General features: G+C 35.1%; 2 protein-coding genes across 5 annotated transcripts in view; one reads left to right on the top strand and one right to left on the bottom strand.

Moving 5' to 3' along the window:
- DYNC2H1 (dynein cytoplasmic 2 heavy chain 1) overlaps nucleotides 1-19,359 on the bottom strand; it is a 289,185-nt gene that overhangs the window by 121,218 nt on the left and 148,608 nt on the right. For 3 of the 4 annotated variants that reach the window (XM_081063149.1, XM_081063150.1, XM_081063151.1), the window contains 5 exons: nucleotides 19,132-19,197; nucleotides 16,666-16,716; nucleotides 15,812-15,889; nucleotides 10,191-10,322; nucleotides 8,843-8,915 (listed from right to left, as the gene is read on the bottom strand). In XM_081063149.1, coding sequence (XP_080919275.1) covers nucleotides 8,843-8,915; nucleotides 10,191-10,322; nucleotides 15,812-15,889; nucleotides 16,666-16,716; nucleotides 19,132-19,197 — 400 coding nt within the window. The remainder of the gene's footprint in view (nucleotides 1-8,842; nucleotides 8,916-10,190; nucleotides 10,323-15,811; nucleotides 15,890-16,665; nucleotides 16,717-19,131; nucleotides 19,198-19,359) is intronic. The other variant, XM_081063152.1, reaches the window with a different exon arrangement.
- Nucleotides 4,917-5,308, top strand: LOC308503490 (large ribosomal subunit protein eL39-like). Its single transcript, XM_081062768.1, has one exon. It carries the CDS (start codon nucleotides 4,949-4,951, stop codon nucleotides 5,102-5,104), a length of 156 nt encoding a protein of 51 aa, XP_080918894.1. The 5' UTR covers nucleotides 4,917-4,948; the 3' UTR covers nucleotides 5,105-5,308.

Genomic DNA, 19,359 nt, shown 5'->3' with positions numbered 1-19,359 from the left:
AATATCATGAGGTTTTTACTTAATGCTGTTAAATCTTAAATGTCATTTAATCTGGAAATGAAATAGTACCATAACCGAAGTATTCCAAAGAGTAGGTACAGTCAAACTACGAAGGTTACGTGCAATGTGACACAAAAGCATAGTTTTGAAGACTAAATGGGTGAGAAAAGAATAGACTCTTTAAAAACGCTCTGGAAAAAAAAATAAAAACCTCTCTGAAAATTGCCTTGTTCTACTTAAACTTGTATCCAGTTTCATAAACTGGTAATAAATATACAGGTAAGCCAGAAATACACCAGAGAGTGTTACTTTATAGAGAATTAAAACAGGTTGATGTGCTGATACTTATTAGATGGCCCAGACAGACATCCCTGAAAATGCAATGTAATAAGTTAACATCTGAACTTAATGTAATAAGTTAACATCTGAGAGAGAAAGAAAAACATAGAGCAAACAGATAATGCAAAGGTCCTAGGCTGATTTGCCCACTGATGCACGAGGCGCAAGCAAGAGGGGTACAAGATAAGGTCTAAGAAGTAAGCAGAGGCCAGACTGTGTGAGGCCTTGTAAGCTTATATAAGAAATATAGATTTTTATTCTAAGTGTTTTGAGAAGAATTTGGAGATTTTATGCAAAAAACAGAAATGACATGGTTTAAGTTTTTAAAAAGATTACACTGCTTTCTGGAGAGAAGAGATCAGAGAAGAAGCAAGAAACAAAGTAGGGAGACCAATTAGGAAGGCAGTCATTGATTTATCAAACATTTATAGTGCCTCTATGTTCCAGAAGCTGTTTAAGTCACTGGGGTACAACTGTGAACAAAACAAAATTTGTTCCCTCATGTAGCTTATATTCTAGTTGGGAGACAAACAATTAATAAACAAATTAATAACAATATGTCAGACGGTGATAATTGTTACAGAGGAAAATAAACAAAGTAAAGGAGGCTATAAAGAGCTCAGGAAAGAGTATGTTATTTTTATATAGTGTGTTCAGGGAAATCTTCACTGAAAAGATGATATTTGATAGGAACGATCAAAATGGCGGCGTGAGGTGAGCCTCTGTAAAGCTCTCCTGGAATTCACAACTAATCAGACAACAATAACTCCACAAAGGACTCCCTGCACAGCAGACAGGCAAGACGAAGAGGTCCACTACTGAATTCACCTCCAGGTGGGCGAATCGCACAAGCGGGGGAGGAGGGAAGGGAGAAGTGCGGGAACGGAGCCACGCGGGCACAGGATGCAGACCTACCTCAGTGCTCCGAGCTCGCTACATCCCGGAACTACTGGAGCTGCGGGAGAGGGAAGAACTCGGACTTCTAGGGCTCCGTTTACGGCCCACAGGGCATAGGGGGCAGCTTATAACACGGCTGAACCCAACGCTCACGGCAGAGACCTCGGAGCAAAGACTGAGGGAAGAAGGCTGAAAACTGTGGTTTAAGCCCTCACTGCCAAGTGGAGAACAGAAGCCTTAGACACTGAGACTAGCCGCCCCTTTCCTACCCTCCCAGAGCTCGCCCTGCCCCCACCTGCCCAGTGCTAGAAGCGATAAAGTAGCAGTGTCAGATCAAAAGAACAGGATTTTTGCTGTTCTGAGAACTGTGGACTGCAGAAACAGATTCGCAGCCCAAATAGTTCCGGCAAAGGGGAGGGAGCTGTGGAAGCAGGACCGGCTGTGATGGTGGTTGCGGCCATAATGGTAAAGGGGACTATGCAACAGGAAGACATAACAGTCATCAATATTTATGCCCCCAATCAGGGAGCACCAAAATATACCAAGCAACTACTAACAGAACTAAAGGGAGAAATTGACCAAAACACAATTATACTAGGGAACTTAAATACATCATTGACAGCTATGGATAGATCATCCAAACAGAAAATAAATAACGAAAAGGCAGCCCTAAATGACACATTAGATGAAATGGACATAATTGACATATATAGAGCAATTCATCCTAAAACATCAGACTATACATTCTTTTCGAGTGTCCATGGAACATTCTCAAGGATAGACCATATATTGGGGCATAAAAGCAGCCTCAGCGTATTTAAAAAGACTGAAATCATACCAAGCATATTCTCTGATCACAAGGCTTTGAAATTGGATATCAACTGCGAAAAGAAAGCAGGAAAAAACACAAATACATGGAGATTAAACCACATACTTTTAAAGAACGACTGGGTCAAAGAAGAAATTAGAGGAGAGATCAAAAGATATATAGAAACAAATGACAATGAAAATACATCTTACCAAAATTTTTGGGACGCCGCAAAAGCAGTTTTAAGAGGGAAATTTATATCGTTACAGGCCTATCTCAAGAAACAAGAAAAATCCCAAATAAATAACCTCATGTTACACCTCAAAGAACTAGAAAAGAAGAACAACTGAAACCCAAGGTCAGCAGAAGATAGGAAATAACAAAAATCAGAGCAGAGCTTAATGAAATAGAGAACAAAAAGACAATAGAAAAAATTAATGTGACAAAGAGCTGGTTCTTTGAAAAAATTAATAAAATCGACAAACCCGTGGCTAGACTCATTAAGATAAAAAGAGAAAAGACACTAATTAACAAAATCAGAAATGAGAAAGGGGAAGTTATCACGGACACCACAGAAATACAAAGGATCACTCAAGAATAATATGAAGGACTATATGCCACCAAATTCAATAACCTAGAAGAAATGGACAAGTTCTTAGAAACATATAGCCATCCAAGGCTGAACCATGAAGAACTGGAAAATCTAAACAGACCGATCACCAGTATAGAAATTGAATCAGTCATCCAAAACCTTCCCAAAAGCAAAAGTCCTGGACCAGATGGCTTCACTAGTGAATTTTACCAAACCTTCAAAGAGGATCTAATACCAATCCTGCTCAAACTCTTCCAAAAAACTGAAGAAGAGTCAGTACTCCCTAACTCATTTTATGAGGCCAACATTACCCTGATACCAAAACCTGGTAAGGACAACACAAAAAAAGAAAACTACAGACCTATATCTCTGATGAATACTGATGCAAAAATCCTAAAGAAAATTTTAGCAAATCGAATACAACAATGCATTAAAAAGATAATTCATCATGACCAAGTGGGGTTCATCCCTGGGGCACAAGGATGGTTCAACATCCGCATATCCATCAATGTGATACATCACATAAACAAAATAAAGGACAAAAATCACATGATTATATCAATTGATGCAGAAAAAGCATTTGACAAGACACAACATCCATTTATGATTAAAACACTTAATAAAATAGGTATAGAAGGAAAATACCTTAACATAATAAAGGCCATCTATGACAAGCCGTCAGCTAATCTCATAATTAATGGTGAAAAACTGAAACCCTTTGCTCTACGTTCAGGAACTCGACAGGGCTCCCCCCTATCACCTCTGCTTTTCAACATAGTGTTGGAAGTCCTTGCCAGAGCCATCAGGCAAGAGAAAGAAATAAAAGGAATCCAAATTGGGAATGAAGAAGTTAAAATATCACTCTTTGCAGATGACATGATGCTATATATAGAAAACCCTAAAGATACCCCAAAAAGCTGTTAGAAACAATCAATGAATACAGTAAAGTTGCTGGCTACAAAATCAACGTACAAAAGTCCATTGCATTCCTATATACTAACAATGAAATCTCAGAAAAAGAAATACAAAAAACAATTCCTTTTGCAATTGCAGCAAAAAGAATAAAATACCTAGGAATAAACTTAACCAAGGATGTGAAGGATTTATATGCTGAAAACTGTAAGACATTTTTGAAAGAAATTGAAGAAGACAGAAAGAAATGGAAAACATTCCGTGCTCATGGATTAGAAAATCAACATAGTTAAAATGGCCATATTACCCAAAGCAATATACAGATTTAATGCAATCCCCATCAAAATCCCAATGGTATTTTTTAAAGAAATAGAACAAAAAATCATCAGATTTGTTTGGAACCACAAAAGACACCGAATAGCCAAAGCAATCTTCAGAAAAAAGAACAGTGCTGGAGGTATCACACTCCCTGACTTTAGCTTGTACTACCGGGCTACAATAATCAAAACAGCATGGTATTAACAGAAAAACAGACACATAGACCAACGGAATAGAACTGAGAACCCACAAATAAAACCACATAAATATGGACAGATAATTTTTGACAAAGAAGCTAAAAACATACAATGGAGGAAAGACAGCCTCTTCAATAAATGGTGCTGGCAGAATTGGATAGCCACATGCAAAAGAATGAAACTGGACTGTTATCTGTCACCATGTACCAAAATTAATTCAAAATGGATCAAAGAATTAAGCATAAGACCTGACACAATAAACTGCATAGAAGAAAACATAGGTACTAAACTTATATACCTTGGGTTCAAAGAGCATTTTATGAATTTGACTCCAAAGGCAATGGAAGTAAAAGCTGAAATAAACAAATGGGACTATATAAAACTTAAAAGTTTCTACACAGCAAAAGAAACCATTGACAAAATAAAGAGGCAACCGACTGAATGGGAAAAGATTTTTGCAATCAGTACCTCCGATAAGGGTCTAATATCCAAAATATACAAGGAACTCATGAAACTCAACAACAAAAAAACAAACAACCCAATTGAAAAATGGGCAGAGGACCTGAAGAGACATTTCTCCAAAGAGGACTTACAAATGGCAAATAGACATATGAAAAAATGCTCAACATCACTAATCATCAGAGTAATGCAAATAAAAACCACAATGAGATATCACCTCACCCCAGTCAGAATGGCTTTCATCAACAAGACAAATAGCAACAAGTGTTGGAGAGGCTGTGGAGAAAAAGGAACCCTCATACACTGTTGGTGGGAATGCAGACTGGTGCAGCCGCTGTGGAAGGCAGTGTGGAGGTTCCTCAAAAAATTACAAATAGCTCTCTTTATTCGCCGCCATTGTACGCGTGCGGCTGACTCTTCCTCGCCATGTCTTCTCACAAGACTTTCAGGATCAAGCGGTTCTTGGCCAAGAAACAAAAGCAGAATCGGCCCATTCCCCAATGGACTCGGATGAAAACTGGTAATAAAATCAGGTACAACTCCAAGAGGAGACATTGGAGAAGAACCAAGCTGGGTCTATAAGGAATAATCGCACATGAGATGGCACCACATATTTTTGCTGTGTCAGGATTGCTTGGATCTTAACCATGGCACTGAAAAGATCGCTACTATCTGAACAGTTGGGTGGGGTGTGTTTTATTGGGAAATTATAAGGAAAATGAGTTTTCTCTTTAATATGTTTCTGCACTAGTAGGTTGGTTCAGAAATAAACATGTGAGGCCTTCTAAAAAAAAAAAAAAAAAAAAAAAATTACAAATAGAATTACCATACGACCCAGCAATCCCTCTCCTGGGTATCTACCCAAAGAATTTGAAATCATTTATACATAAAGACACGTGTCATCCAATGTTCATTGCAGCTTTGTTTACGTTGGCCAAGAAATGGAAACAACCAAAATGTCCTTCGATAGATGAATGGATAAAGAAGTTGTGGTACATATACACAATGGAATACTATTCGGCGTTAAGGAAAGATGATATAGGAGCATTTGTGACAACATGGATGGATCTTGAGAGTATAATGCTAAGCGAAATAAGTCAGACAGAAAAGCAGAGAACCCTATGATTTCACTGATATGTGGTATATAAACCCAAAACAACAAAAGAACAAGACAAACAAATGAGGAACAAAAACTCATAGACACAGACAATAGTTTAGTGGTTACCAGAGGGTAAGGGGGGTGGGGGGAGGGAGATGAGGGTAAGGGGGATCAAATATATGGTGATGGAAGGAGAACTGACTCTGGGTGGTGAGCACACAGTGGGATTTATGGATGATGTGATGCAGAATTGTACACCTGAAATTATGTAATTTCATTAACAATTGTCACCCCAATAAATAAATTTAAAAAAAAAGAAAATAATAAGAAAAAAAAAAAAGATAATATTTGAGCAGAAAAGTGATGGAGGTAACTAAGGGTAGATCTCTCTTGGAAGAAGGAATAGCAAATACTAAGGTCTTGGGATTGTAGAAACACACTGGAAGCACTAGAAGAACAGGGAAAAGACTATTATTGTTGGGAAAGATTGATCAAGAGTGAGAGTGGTAGATTATATCTGAGGGGAAGTAAAGGATCAGAAGAGATAAGACTGTAAAACACTGTAAGGATTTAGAAAGATGAGATACCATCAGGAAATCCTGATCAGAGGAGTGATATGATTTAACATGTTGGGAAAGGCACTCTGGCTGCTGTGTTGAGAATAAACTGGAAGTGGGGGAAAAAGATATCTGAATGGCAGTAATCTTACTCATATGATAGCGGCTTGAACAAAGTGATAGATGGCAGTGAAGGTGTGAGAAGTGATGGGATTCTGGATATATCCTGAAGATAGAGCCAAAGCCATGGCAGTAATTGAGGTAATAGATGATAGTGGTTTACATTAGGTTTGTAGTAATGACAAAAAGTAAATGAATTCAGAGTACACTTTAGAAATGACATTAAAAGGACTTGCTTGTAGATTATGTATATCAAATAAGGAAAAGGGAAAAAGGATTACTTTTGGGATTTGGGTGTGAGTAATTGAGTAGATGCTAGTATAGACAAATCAAAAGTTCTGTATTGGTCATGTTGAATTTGTGATGTAATGTTATATGAAAACATCAAATAAGTATGTGAATATATGCATCTGTGGAATTCTAGGAAGAAGTCAGGGATAGAAATAAGAGATAAAAGACATATAAGAGATAAAAGATAACCATATTTGTATATGTATATTTCATACACATATAAAATTTCATATACTTTGACCAATGCCATTTAAAGCTGAGGATTGGGTGAGGTTACCTAAAGAGAAAATGTGTAATAATGAAAGAAGGGAAAACAGAACAAGACTGCAGTGGACTGAAGACTACTCCAACATTCAGAAGACATGCAGAAAAGCAGCCAGTAAAAAAAAAGTGAAAAGGAACCCTAAAAGGGTTGACATATGAAAGAACAAATAGAATAATCAAGAGAAGAAAGTGGAGAATGTTTAAAGAAGGAAGAATAAACTTTACTGAGGAATTAAATAAAACAAAAGCACAGATAGCAATATGGAAGAAAATAGCATTAACCTTTGTTTTCTTTTTGTGGTCCATCTCTTTATTTTCAAACCATCACTTTAATTTAGTTTTCATCTCTTTTTTTAATTAGTTTCAGGTGTACAGAACAATGAAATAGTTAGACATTTACACCCCTCACAAAGTGATAACCCTTCTGCCCCAATCGTAACAAGAGCAATCTTGTGGAACTATAGGGATGGAAGTCCAAACAGAATGAGTTAAAGACAGAATGAGATTTGAAAAAACGGGTTACTCTAGTGTCTGATTACAGACACACTTTCAGCATGTTTTGCTACAGAAGGAAATAAATAGGAAAAAAAGAGAAACAAATACAATGAGAGCAATGGAGGAATAGGGTCACAGGAGGCATTTTTAACACAGGTGATACCAAAATGTTTATACGCCGACAGAAATGATTCAGTAAAGAAGGAGAAATTGATAACGCAGGAGAAGAGGATAATGGCAGGAATACACACACACACACACACACACACACACACACACACACACACACACACACAGAGTAAATGGGTTGGCTTTTAGTTAAAGCAAGGGCATTCATTCATAATATGTAACAGAAGGAAAAGCAGAATGAATATGACTACCAATGCGGGTAGTAGGTAGATTTGTTGGTAAGAAATAAAGAATGTCTACCTTTTCCTTTTATTAACATTTTCTCAAAAATGCCAGCAAAAGGCTACGTCAATCAGCTAACTTAAGGGGTAAATATAGGAATAGATAATTTTCAAATTTATCATATGCCTACAGTTATTACTCAATATGTGTTTATAATTGGCAACATGTTAAATTCTTCAGTTACAAAATAAAGCATGCTCATAAGCATTTCTTAACATGGACGCTAATATCTTTGTTCACATTAGGCTTACTTGATTGAAATATTCATAAGTTACAATTAATAAATAATTTCAGTATAAAATTTCACATACATATATCTAGAAAAATTAAATAGAAATGAAGGATTTCTAGAAAAAATTGTCAGCATACTATTTTAACTATGCCAAACTTTTCATTTCCAATATACTTCTAAAACCTCTTGCAGTTTAGAATAGTAAAGATCTATTATTCTTGGATGACTCTACGCTTCAACTAAAATACTTTTAATATTCTTTCTTTTAACACAGTTTTTTCAAATTTTCTTGTGCAAATGGAAATATGGTATAAGTTATTATTTCCAAATAAGTATTAATAACTTTTAAGTCTTCAGATCATAATATCGGAAATACATTTAAAAATATATTGCACAGTTTGTTTACAATCTGAAGACACACAAATTTTCTTTTTCTTGTTTGTTTTAGAGCAAAAATAACTCATTTTGAAGGCTTTTTTTCCGTAAGACTATGGTATCTGTACATTTTACGCTGTCTAAATCAAATGTTTGATTCTCTGCTTTGAAATCTTAATCCTAGACAAATGTCTAAATGTCTAAAATGTTTTCATAAGAAAATTTTTAAAACTTCAAACATCTTAACTAAATATAGGATGTCAATTATGCATCAAATTTAATACATTAAATATGATCATATCCAACACAAAGAATTATTATTTTTTAAACCAGGTAGAGATTGTAAAGTAAGTAAAATGAAAAAACAAAAACTAAGACCTATAATTGTCTAAAATCAGCTCAGCATAAAATAACATGTAAATTAAAAACAAGTAATTCAGGTCAGTGGTCTAGTTCTAGAAAAATATTACACTTACCCAGAGTTTTACACGCAAATAAAGCCATTGCACTTTGCAATCTGTCTGGTCTGAGAGCCTGCACCACAAGAACCTTAAAGTAAAGTTCAGGGTATTTTTAAATAATAATGTTCCCACAATAGCTTTGTTAACTAAACAACAGTTAATGTTAATTAATTAAACAACTGTTTACTAAAACAAGTGAATATTCATCACTGTTACACAACATTTACTATGCCTCAAACTGCCACAGTAGATATATATATATATCCAAAGACAAATCTTCAATAGTCAAAACATTACTAAAATCCATTTATTTCCTCAAATCTATCATCAAAAGTAAACATCAGCATGTAATGGTCAGAGGATTAGCTACTTCTACAGGATCTGATAAGTTGCCAAATGCCAGGAAAAAATAGGGTAAGTAGGTAAGGCACTCCTGATGACAGGAAAACAGAGGCCCAAAAATCTTGCCTAAAATTTTCAAATCAGTATTTTTATGCTGAATTTTGTATATGTTTTCAAATAAAGGGTTTTTTGTTGTTGTTTGTTTGTTTTTTAAACATACCTGGTAAATTGGAATTCACTAAGGAGATACAAAGGGGACAGAACCACTTCCAGGAAATGAAAAACTCACTTCTGTAGTACCGTATTTCCCAGAAAATAAGACCTAGCCGGGTGATCAGCTCTGATGCGTCTTTTGGAATAAAAATTAATATGAGACCCAGTCTTATTTTACCATAAGACAGGGTCTTATATAAAATATAATATAATTAATATAATATAATATAATATAATATAACATAACGTAATATAATACAATATAATACTAGGTCTTTATATTAATTTTTGCTCCAAAACACGGATTAGAGCTGATTGCCAGGCTAGGTCTTATTTTTGGGGAAACACGGTATCAACTCCTATAGTTTTTCAATTCTAAGCCCTTTGCCTCTCCAAAAGACTGGGTAGAACCCATCAGTAGATTTCATCATTCATCATTTTATTTTGAAATACAATGGGGAAAAAATCCTTTTTTCCTCACCATGATATATTTTCCTTAGATAGAACCCTGCAAAATGAGTGAAGAACCTATACAATCTATACCCTAATTTCTTTCTGTAAGAAATTTCTCTATAGCAACATCACCTTTGGATCAGTCAGAGGGAGGAAGAAAAGCTACAGTGGGAAACATTCTACTCATAAATTTGCTAGTGATTTCACTGTGTGGAGAAGATGACAAAAGCAAGGAAGCCCTTCCCCACATGCACCACATTATGGTTACATGACACCCGCAGGCAGAGCTTTCATTTAAATGGCTTCTGAATGACAAGAGAAACGTTAAATACTTGCATGCATTTAGATAACTTACCTGGTGAAATAAGGAAACCTTCTTTGCAAGAGTAGATGGAAACTCTTGCTCACACACTGAATTATGATAAAAAGTATGCCACAGAGCCACATCTTCAAAGCAGAGGGTCTGATAAAGACTGGGGAGAGTAATCTAAAAAATAAAAATAACTACATATAGTGAGCTATTAGCCAATATAAGTACATATGTATATGTATTACTAAAAAAGGAATGGAAACCAATTATCAATAGGTATTGATTACTTGTTTTCTACTTGTTAACTTATCTAATCATGTCTAGGTCAGAAATAGGGCGGTAGACTTATTAATCAAGAATGCCATCAGTTTGGGTCAGATTATAGAGGAGCCATAGCTCTCAGGATCTGGGAAGACCCAGCTTGCAGTTGTGACCCAGGAAAGTGGCTAGGAAGTATGACACGGCTGAGCTGGGAGAGAGAAGACTCCTCCATCCCCAGCCCCCACCCTTTCTGGCCTGTTACAACTGTGGTGAGACACACAGGGGTCAGCAGAAAGTGGCAGACAAGCCCTGGGCTTTTACAAACACACACACACACACACACACACACACACACGAACTGGGCTTTTACAAACACAGACACACACACACACACACACACATGAGTGTCCTAAGACTCAGGAGACCTGGGCATAGGGCTGGTTGTGTTACTCTCAGTGCACATATGTGCAGAACTACACTAACTTTGTACAAACTACCATCCAGACCCCTTAGCCCCACGCATCTAGAACTGCAGTCCCAGGGACACGCTGGGAACTAGGTGGCCGGCTCTGCCTGCACAAGACGCAGAGGACTCTGGTACAGCAGAGGACAACCTGGAGATTACTTTGTGGGCTTAAGTCAAGACTGGCGCTGTTTTTTTGTTTTGTTTTGTTTTTGTATTATTGATATTTTTGCCTGTGTTAAGTGTGGGTTATTGGTTGTTCTTACATGTGAGTGTATTTGTTTTTCTCTTTGTTGTTATTGTTGTTGTTGTGATTGGTGACTTGCTTTGTTTTGAAATTGCCATACACCATGGCCCAGCCAAAAGGCATAATATTCAACACACCCAGAGACCAACTCCAGACTAAACCAGAGTATTACTGGGTTTGACCTCCAAGTGACACACCCAGAGGGAATTCTCTACAGGCATAAGAGGCCATAGGGGCCAAACCTCATTTGAGCAGTCAACCCTCAAGCACAGAACATCCACTGGGGGCAGAGCCAAATCTCACAACTAGTCAGCCTAGGAGTCAATCCCACCTACTGAGAAAACAAAAGTAATTAAAGATCAACTTTAACAGGACAATATACACAACAGAAGAGTCACTTTTGGAGCACACGCACAGAAGAATAAGGAAGTGGTTCAAGTCAAATATAGAGGTCACATACTATACAAGATAACCCAGGAAAAACCAAGAACCCTAGTTCTTGAATCTACCTAATACATCGAAGCAAACACAGAGAGTCAGCCAGAATGGGGAAACAAAGAAACATGTCCCAAATAAAAGAACAGAAGAAACCTCCAGAATTGGAACCAAAAGAAACAGAGGTAACCAACCTATCAGAGACAGAGTTCAGAACACTGATGATAAGAATGTTTACAGAGCTTAGTGACGACATAAACAAGGATAGAGAAATCATAATGAACAACCAGTTGGAATTAAAGAATACAATAACTGAAATAAAGAATACACTTGACGGAATTACCAACAGGTTAGATGAAGCAGAGGATCAAATCAGCGACTTAAAAGACAAGTTAGCAGGGATCACCAAAACGGAACAAAAAAAGAAAAAAGAATAAAAAACAATGAAAATGGTTTAAGAAATCTCTGGGATAACATTAAGCGCAACAACATGCGCATCACAGTAATACCAGAAGTTGAAGAGAGAAAGCAAGGGATCGAGAACATATTTGAATAATGTCCAAAAACTTCCCTAACCTGGTGAAGGAAACCGACACACAAGTCCAGGAAGTGCAGAGTTCCAACCAGGATAAACCCAAACAGGTCCACACTAAAACACATTACAGTTAAAATGGCAAAGATTAAAGACAAAGAGAGAATCCTAAAAGCAGCAAGCGAAAGACAGAAGGTTACATACAAGGGAACTCCCGTAAGACTATCAAATGACTTTTCTACAGAAACACTGAATGCCAGGAGGGAGTGGCAGGAGGTACTCAAAATGATGAAACTCAAAGGCCTACAACCTAGATTGCTTTATCCAGCAAGATTATCATTTAAATTTGAAGGATAGCTAAAAAGCTTCCTAGAAAAGAATAAGCTAAAGGAATTTATTACCACCAAGTCAGCATTGCAGGAAATATTAAAAGGGCTTCTGTAAACAGAAGAAAGATGAAAACAATCTAACTACAAATAAAAAAAAATGTTAGTGACTATGGACCTATCAATAATCACTTTAAATGTAAATGGATTAAATGCTCCAATCAAAAGACATAGGGTGGCTGAGTTGATAAGAAAGCAAGACCCTTGAACATGCTGTATACAAGAGACTCGCCTCAGATCAAAAGACACACACAAGCTGAAAGTGAAGGGTTGGAGTAAGATATTTCATGCAAATGAAAATGAGAAAAAAGCTGGAGTTGAAATACTTATATCTGACAAAATAGACTGTAAAATGAAGAACATATTAAAAGACAAAGATGGGCACTATATAATAATAAAGGGATTGATCCGACAAGAGAACATAACCCTAGAAAACATCTATGCACCCAACATAGGGGCATCTAATTATATAAAACAAATATTCACTTACATAAAGACAGAGATCAACAGTAACACTATCATAGTAGGAGATTTCAACATACCTCTGACAACAAGGGACAGGTCTTCCAGACAGAAAATCAATATGGTAACAACTGCCTTAAATGACACATTGGACCAGTTGATTTAATTGATATTTTTAGAGCATTTCACCCCAATGCTGCAGAATACACGTTCTTCTCAAGTGCACATAGAACATTTTCCAAGATAGGCCACAAAACAAGTCTTGATAAATTTAAGAAAATTGAAATCATACCAATTGTCTTCTCTGACCACAGTGCTATGAAATTAGAAATGAACTACAGGGGAAAAAAACCAGGAAGATACACCAATTCATGGAGGCTGAATAACATGTTGCTAAACAATGAATGGGTCAAGCAGCAGATCAAAGAAGAAATCAAAAGATATCTTGAGACAAATGAGAATGAGAACACGACGACCCAAAATCTATGGGATGCTGCAAAAGCAGTCCTAAGAGGGAAGTTCATAGCACTGCAGGCCTACCTAAATAAACAAGAAACATCACTAATCAACAGTTTATCTTCACACTTAAGGGATCTGGAAAAAGAACAGCAAAATAAGCCCAAAGGGAGCACAAGGAAGGAGATAATAAAGATCAGAGAGGAAATAAATGAAATAGAAACCAGAAAAACAATACGAAAGGTCAATGAATCCAAGAGCTGGTTTTTAGAGACGGTAAGCAAAATCAACAAACCTTTAGCCAGACTCATCAAAAAAGAGAGAAACCAAATTAATGCAATGAAATTTAAAGAAATTAAATGAAAGATAAGTGACAACAGACACGACAGAAATACAAAAATTTTAAGAAATTACTATGAGCAACTATATGCCAACAAATTAGACAACCTGGAAGAAATGAACAATTTTCTAGAAGTACACAACTTTTCAAAGCTAACTCAAGAAGAAATGGAAAACCTGAATAGACTGATTACCACTAGAGAAACTGAATCAGTAATGAATAAGCTCCCAACAAACAAAAGTCCTGGACCAGACAGCTTTACAGGCGAATTTTACAAAACATTCAAAAAAGAATTATCACCTCAAGCTATTCCAAAAAATCCAGAAGGAGGGAAGACTCCCAAACACTTTTTACGAGGCCACTATCAACCTGATCCCAAAATCAGACAAAGAAACCACAAAAAAAGAAAACTACAGGCTGATATCTCTAATGAACACAGATGTGAAAATCCTCAACAAAATATTAGGGAACAGAATTCAGCAATACATTAAAAAGATCATACACCGTGATCAAGTGGCATTCATCCCTGGTATGCAAGGGTGGTTCAACATCCGCAAATCAATTAATGTGATACACCACATTAACAAAATGAAAAATAAAAATCACATAATCATATCAATAGATGCAGAAAAGACATTTGACAAAATCCAGCAGCCATTTATGATAAAAACTCTTAAGAAAGTGCGAATAGAGGGACCATATCTCAACATAATAAAGGCCATATATGATAAAGCCACAGCTAACATCATACTCAATGGGGAAAAGCTAAAACCATTCCCCTTAAGATCAGGAACAAGGCAAATTTGCCCACTTTCTCCACTTCTATTCAATATAGTGCTGGAAGTTCTAGCCACAGCAATCAGACAAGAGAAAGAAATAAAAGGCATCCAAATTGGTAAGGAGGAAGTAAAATTGTCATTATATGCAGATGACATGATACTATACATAGAGAACCCTAAAGAAAAAAAAAAAAAAGAATGCCATCAGTTTGCTCATAATTTTAATTTGTTCAAAAAAATAAGTAGTTAACAAAAATTGTCCATACATCTGGTATACAGTAGGTATTCACTGAATAAACAAAAGGAAAAATTAGTCAGGTTTAACACTAAATGTTAGGGAAATAAAGTTTAATAAGGCAAGAATCCTAATCTCAGTGGACTTACAATCTAGGAGAAGAGCCAGAAAACAAATCATTTTGTATTAGTACGGTAGGTGCTGTGATATAGGAACGTTCAAGATATATGCTGATAGAAAAGACAGAATGGAGAAATCAGGCAAAAAGTCATAGAGGAGGTAATGCTTTGGGTAAGTCCTAAAAAATAGACATTTGACAGTCAAAACAGTCAAAGGGCATTCCAGGTAAGGGAATAAGGGAACCAGCAAATACAAGAAATTTTGAGGGAATGGACTGGAAGTAAAACTGAAGAGGCAAGTAAGGAGCAGATTATGGATAATTTTATATGTTATCCAAAAAATCTATGGACTTCATCCTTGAGTGATAAGAAACATTAAAAGGTTTTAAATAGGGCACTATTTTAAGTAAACTTTAAAACATAAAGGATAGAATAAAATGGAGAGATCTAAGATTAGAAGCAGGGACTAACTTTCTAAATCTAGTTAAATAGCAAAAGCCAAAACTAAGAGAGTGTTAGCCTGGAGAAGAGTCGAGTATGAGAGATATTTAAAAGATAAATAGAAGTGAAAATGAAAATTTGAAACTCTTTTCAACATAAGTATACTGTACCTCATTACCGATCCTGAATTATTGTATATATAAGGCTTCCACCTATCATATTAGAGGATCTTTTATTTACTTATGTTTATAGTCCCTATGGGTACACAGGACAGAATCTTGTGCAATGCAGAGATTCAAGATGTGTATGTTGAATGAAAAATGCAATTAATTAATAATTGATTAAAGGATTAATCAGAATAGTTCTTTGATACCTTTTTACCCAGACGTTTTATGTCATATTCACAAAAACATCAACACTGAGTATGAGTAAGTAGCACATAAAAAAATATAAACAGAAATAACTCAATACAGAAAAATGTCAATATCCCTCACGGTAGAAAAGGAGTACCTTCAATGTGGCCACTGCCCAGCTTCTTTCTTGATCTATCCAAGATGGAAGTTGATCACGTATTCTTTGTTGAGAGTCCTTTAATAAGAGCAATTATTTACCTTGGTATACTTGATAAAATTCCAACTTAAAAAAATTCAACAACTGACTAGCTAATTTTATAACACTGTTTTTTTAAAAGCTTATTCTATGTATTATTTCTTTATTTTTATATATTTTACAAATTAATATAAAATTCTACATAAGATATAACCATTTAGACAAATGTTGCATTCATTTTCATTGTGCTTAATCTTCTATAAAACTTCAGAAAAACTCAAATGTAATAAGAAACTGCCATAAAATTATATTATCTTTAGTTACATCTTACATTTCAGACATAATCTAAGTTTTGCATTACAGTTTGGGTACATTCCTTTGAAAATTATATTATCCATTACATGTTTAAACAGAAGAAAATAACTACACAAAAAGCTAAATTTGAATAGTTATCAAAAGTTTTAAAAAGTAATTTTTAAACTCAGTTACATAAGAAAGTTTTCCTAGTTACAATACAAGATTTGATTTTCTTAGCATTATAAAAGTGTTCTTGGAACAAAATGTATATACTGAAAAAAAAGAAACTATATTAATTTCTTAGTATTTAAATAATATATTCTCCAAAAAAAATTTGTCTTCAAGGACAAAAAATATATTTAGGTCCATTTTATAAAAGGTCAATAAAGACAAAGACATATGCTCTAAAGACGTATTCAACAATAATTTAAAATTCCTGTGACGCAAATTATATTTCATGAAGTCTAAGGCCAAACTATTTTCCCTAAGAGTAGAATAACTTTGTTATTTTTACTTACAGCTTTCCGCAACATGTCTCCAACAACCACACCTGTAAATGTATCCCATTCCTATCGAATAAAAATATGAGGAACACAAAAAACATAAAAATTACTATGCAGTTAAAATGTTCTTAATTTCCCTATATCCATCTTTATAAGATGGCTTATAATTCAGCTTTCTAAGGACACATTAAAAAAAAAAAGAAAAACAACTCCTATCACAACTTCCCACTTCTAGTACATTAACATTATGAATTCATGTACCAACATAAAATATTAATATGAAATCTACTAAGAATAATTTTATTAAAACAAAAAAACTACATTTTATATATGTAAATATATATAGAGAGAGACAAAAAATGTATACACATTTTAAGAAAGGAAAAAGCTGTATTAAAATTACACTGATGGTAATCACTTTGAGCAACTCTTATAATTGCAGAAGTCAAATGTGACATGTAGTCATCTTTTGTTATAAGTATATATAATTTTAAAAGTTTTCTCCTTTCTTAAAATGTGTATATATTTTTTTGGCACCCACTATACATATATGTCTTAACATCTAAAAATGTAAATGTCATGTTCAATTAGCATTTGTCACTACCTGTTAATTTTTCCTATTATACTTGTATGCTATTCCTCCAAATAAGCAATAAGGTGTACCAAGTGTTTAAAAATTGTGTATGTTGGAAAAAAAAACGAAAAAAGTAGTTCCATTAACTTATTTTTTCTAACAGGTTGGAAGATTGCCATTAGTCCCTTTTTTTTTTTATCCACAGAATCAAAATTCATCAACTGTTATGAAATCTAGTGCTCTAAGAAAATCTGTATCTTCACCCTGTGTCCCTCCAATCAGATAATAATGGGCACTACTATATAATTTATTACATATTGGTCAGCAAATAAAGCAAAAACATATTAAAATGGGACAGCAATATGGAAAAATTACCAAAGCAACACACTTCATGCCTCCACCCACCCTGATCGTTCACACTTCACACTTAAATCATACAATTACAAATAAATAAAAATGAATGATTATTAAACTATATGTAAGTCAAAGAAAAATGTTTTTCTTTCCCAATGATAATTGATGTATACTCCAGAAGGAAAAAACAGATAATTTTAAGTCTTATCCAGTGTGAAACATATTAATAATAGTGAAAAACATTATACAGGAGGAAGTTAAGTCATTAGAGTTAATAGCAGAACTAAAAGGGTCAAGTTATCTGTTTTTTCCTAGCATAAATTCAGGAGAAACTATACAATTCAGCCAGAGCATGTGGAGGTAGAGGGAAACAAAGAGCAAACATAGGCATGAGGAATGGTCTACACTCTTTTAACTATTCAAATGAGGGGAACCCAGAGCATACTGTGTTTACCTGAAAATAAGACCCATCCCGAAAATAAGCCCCAGTTAAGATCATCAGCCATATGGACACATTTAGTACATTATGACGATGTTCCAGAAGATGACATGATTGTATTTGAACAAATGTAGATTGTTGTACATGAAAAACCAAGACATCCCCTGAAAATATGCCCTCAGGCGTCTTTTGGAGCAAAAATTAATATGAGACCTGGTCTTATTTTGGGACAAACATGGTAATTAAAATCTGATCAAGTGGAGTCAAAGGTTACTAGGTCAGAGTTGCACTGTCCACGTAAATATTTTCTCCCACCTTAAATAATTGATTCTCACTTTATGATAATGGAATAGTAATGAAAAAAATCATTTACAAATGTTTTTTAAAGAATATTAGAAGCACACCAGAGATGGATTAATTAGCTCTGGCTTAAAGGAAGTTCTTTTCAAATTTGAGAGGGGGATATATGGCAGCCCAGAAATGAAGTCATAGACAAAGAAGATAAGTTATACATTAAAAGATTAACATAAATCTGCAGGTTCAAGGAAGCTTCTGAGAACTGCCTACCCTCTTTCTTGCTTCACCTGCTGTGAAGTCAGTGAAGGTGGTAATAAATAATGTTGTTGTACCCATATTGTTCCATATTTTATATTTATCAGTTCCACTGCTTAGACTAGGGATATAAGGCTGACCCTTCTGGTGTCCTGAGTACCAGGACTTGGGTTCAGAAAAATCTAGGCACTGTGGGTAAGTTACTTACATTTTTCTGCCTTACTACCGTGTTTCCCCAAAAATAAGATCTAAACAGAAAATAAGCCCTAGCATGATTTTTCAGGATGACATCCCCTGAACATAATCCCTAAAGCGTCATTTGGAGCAAAAACTAATATAAGGGCCAGTCTTATTTTCGGGGAAACATAGTATCACTTCAGAATATTGCACCCATCCAGAGGGGAGTAGAACTGGAAATCATCATCTTACACTAAATTTCTAACTTAGTAAAAAATTAATAGGTTGATATATAATTTCTAGCCTGAAGTAATTTCTAATCTAACCGTAAATCCGTCCAAATTACTATGCAACTCAAACATTTTCCTCCTTTACTTCCACTTACATTTTCTTGAAAAAGTTCAGGATGCATGCCTCGAACAAAATGCAAAGCGAACATCAACTGATCAGCCTGAAAAGAATAACAGATGTTATCTTGCTTTTTCTTTCTTTTCTTTTTTTTATCTTGCTTTTTCTCTGAATATGTGGTTCTGGAAATGCCTAGTGCTTGAATTTCCATTCACTAAATCTGTATTGTCTTCAAATTATCTTCTTTTATCAATATGAAAAATGA

The sequence above is a fragment of the Rhinolophus hipposideros genome (assembly GCF_964194185.1).
Source record: "Rhinolophus hipposideros genome assembly, chromosome: 10".
Lineage (NCBI taxonomy): Eukaryota > Metazoa > Chordata > Mammalia > Chiroptera > Rhinolophidae > Rhinolophus > Rhinolophus hipposideros.
Note: the sequence above shows the minus strand (reverse complement) of the source record. Positions and strands in the feature narration are given on the sequence as shown.

What these genes read in the sequence shown, in the direction of transcription:
- LOC308503490 (XM_081062768.1), top strand. Translation starts at nt 4,949, where the DNA reads ATGTCTTCTCACAAGACTTTCAGGATCAAGCGGTTCTTGGCCAAGAAA.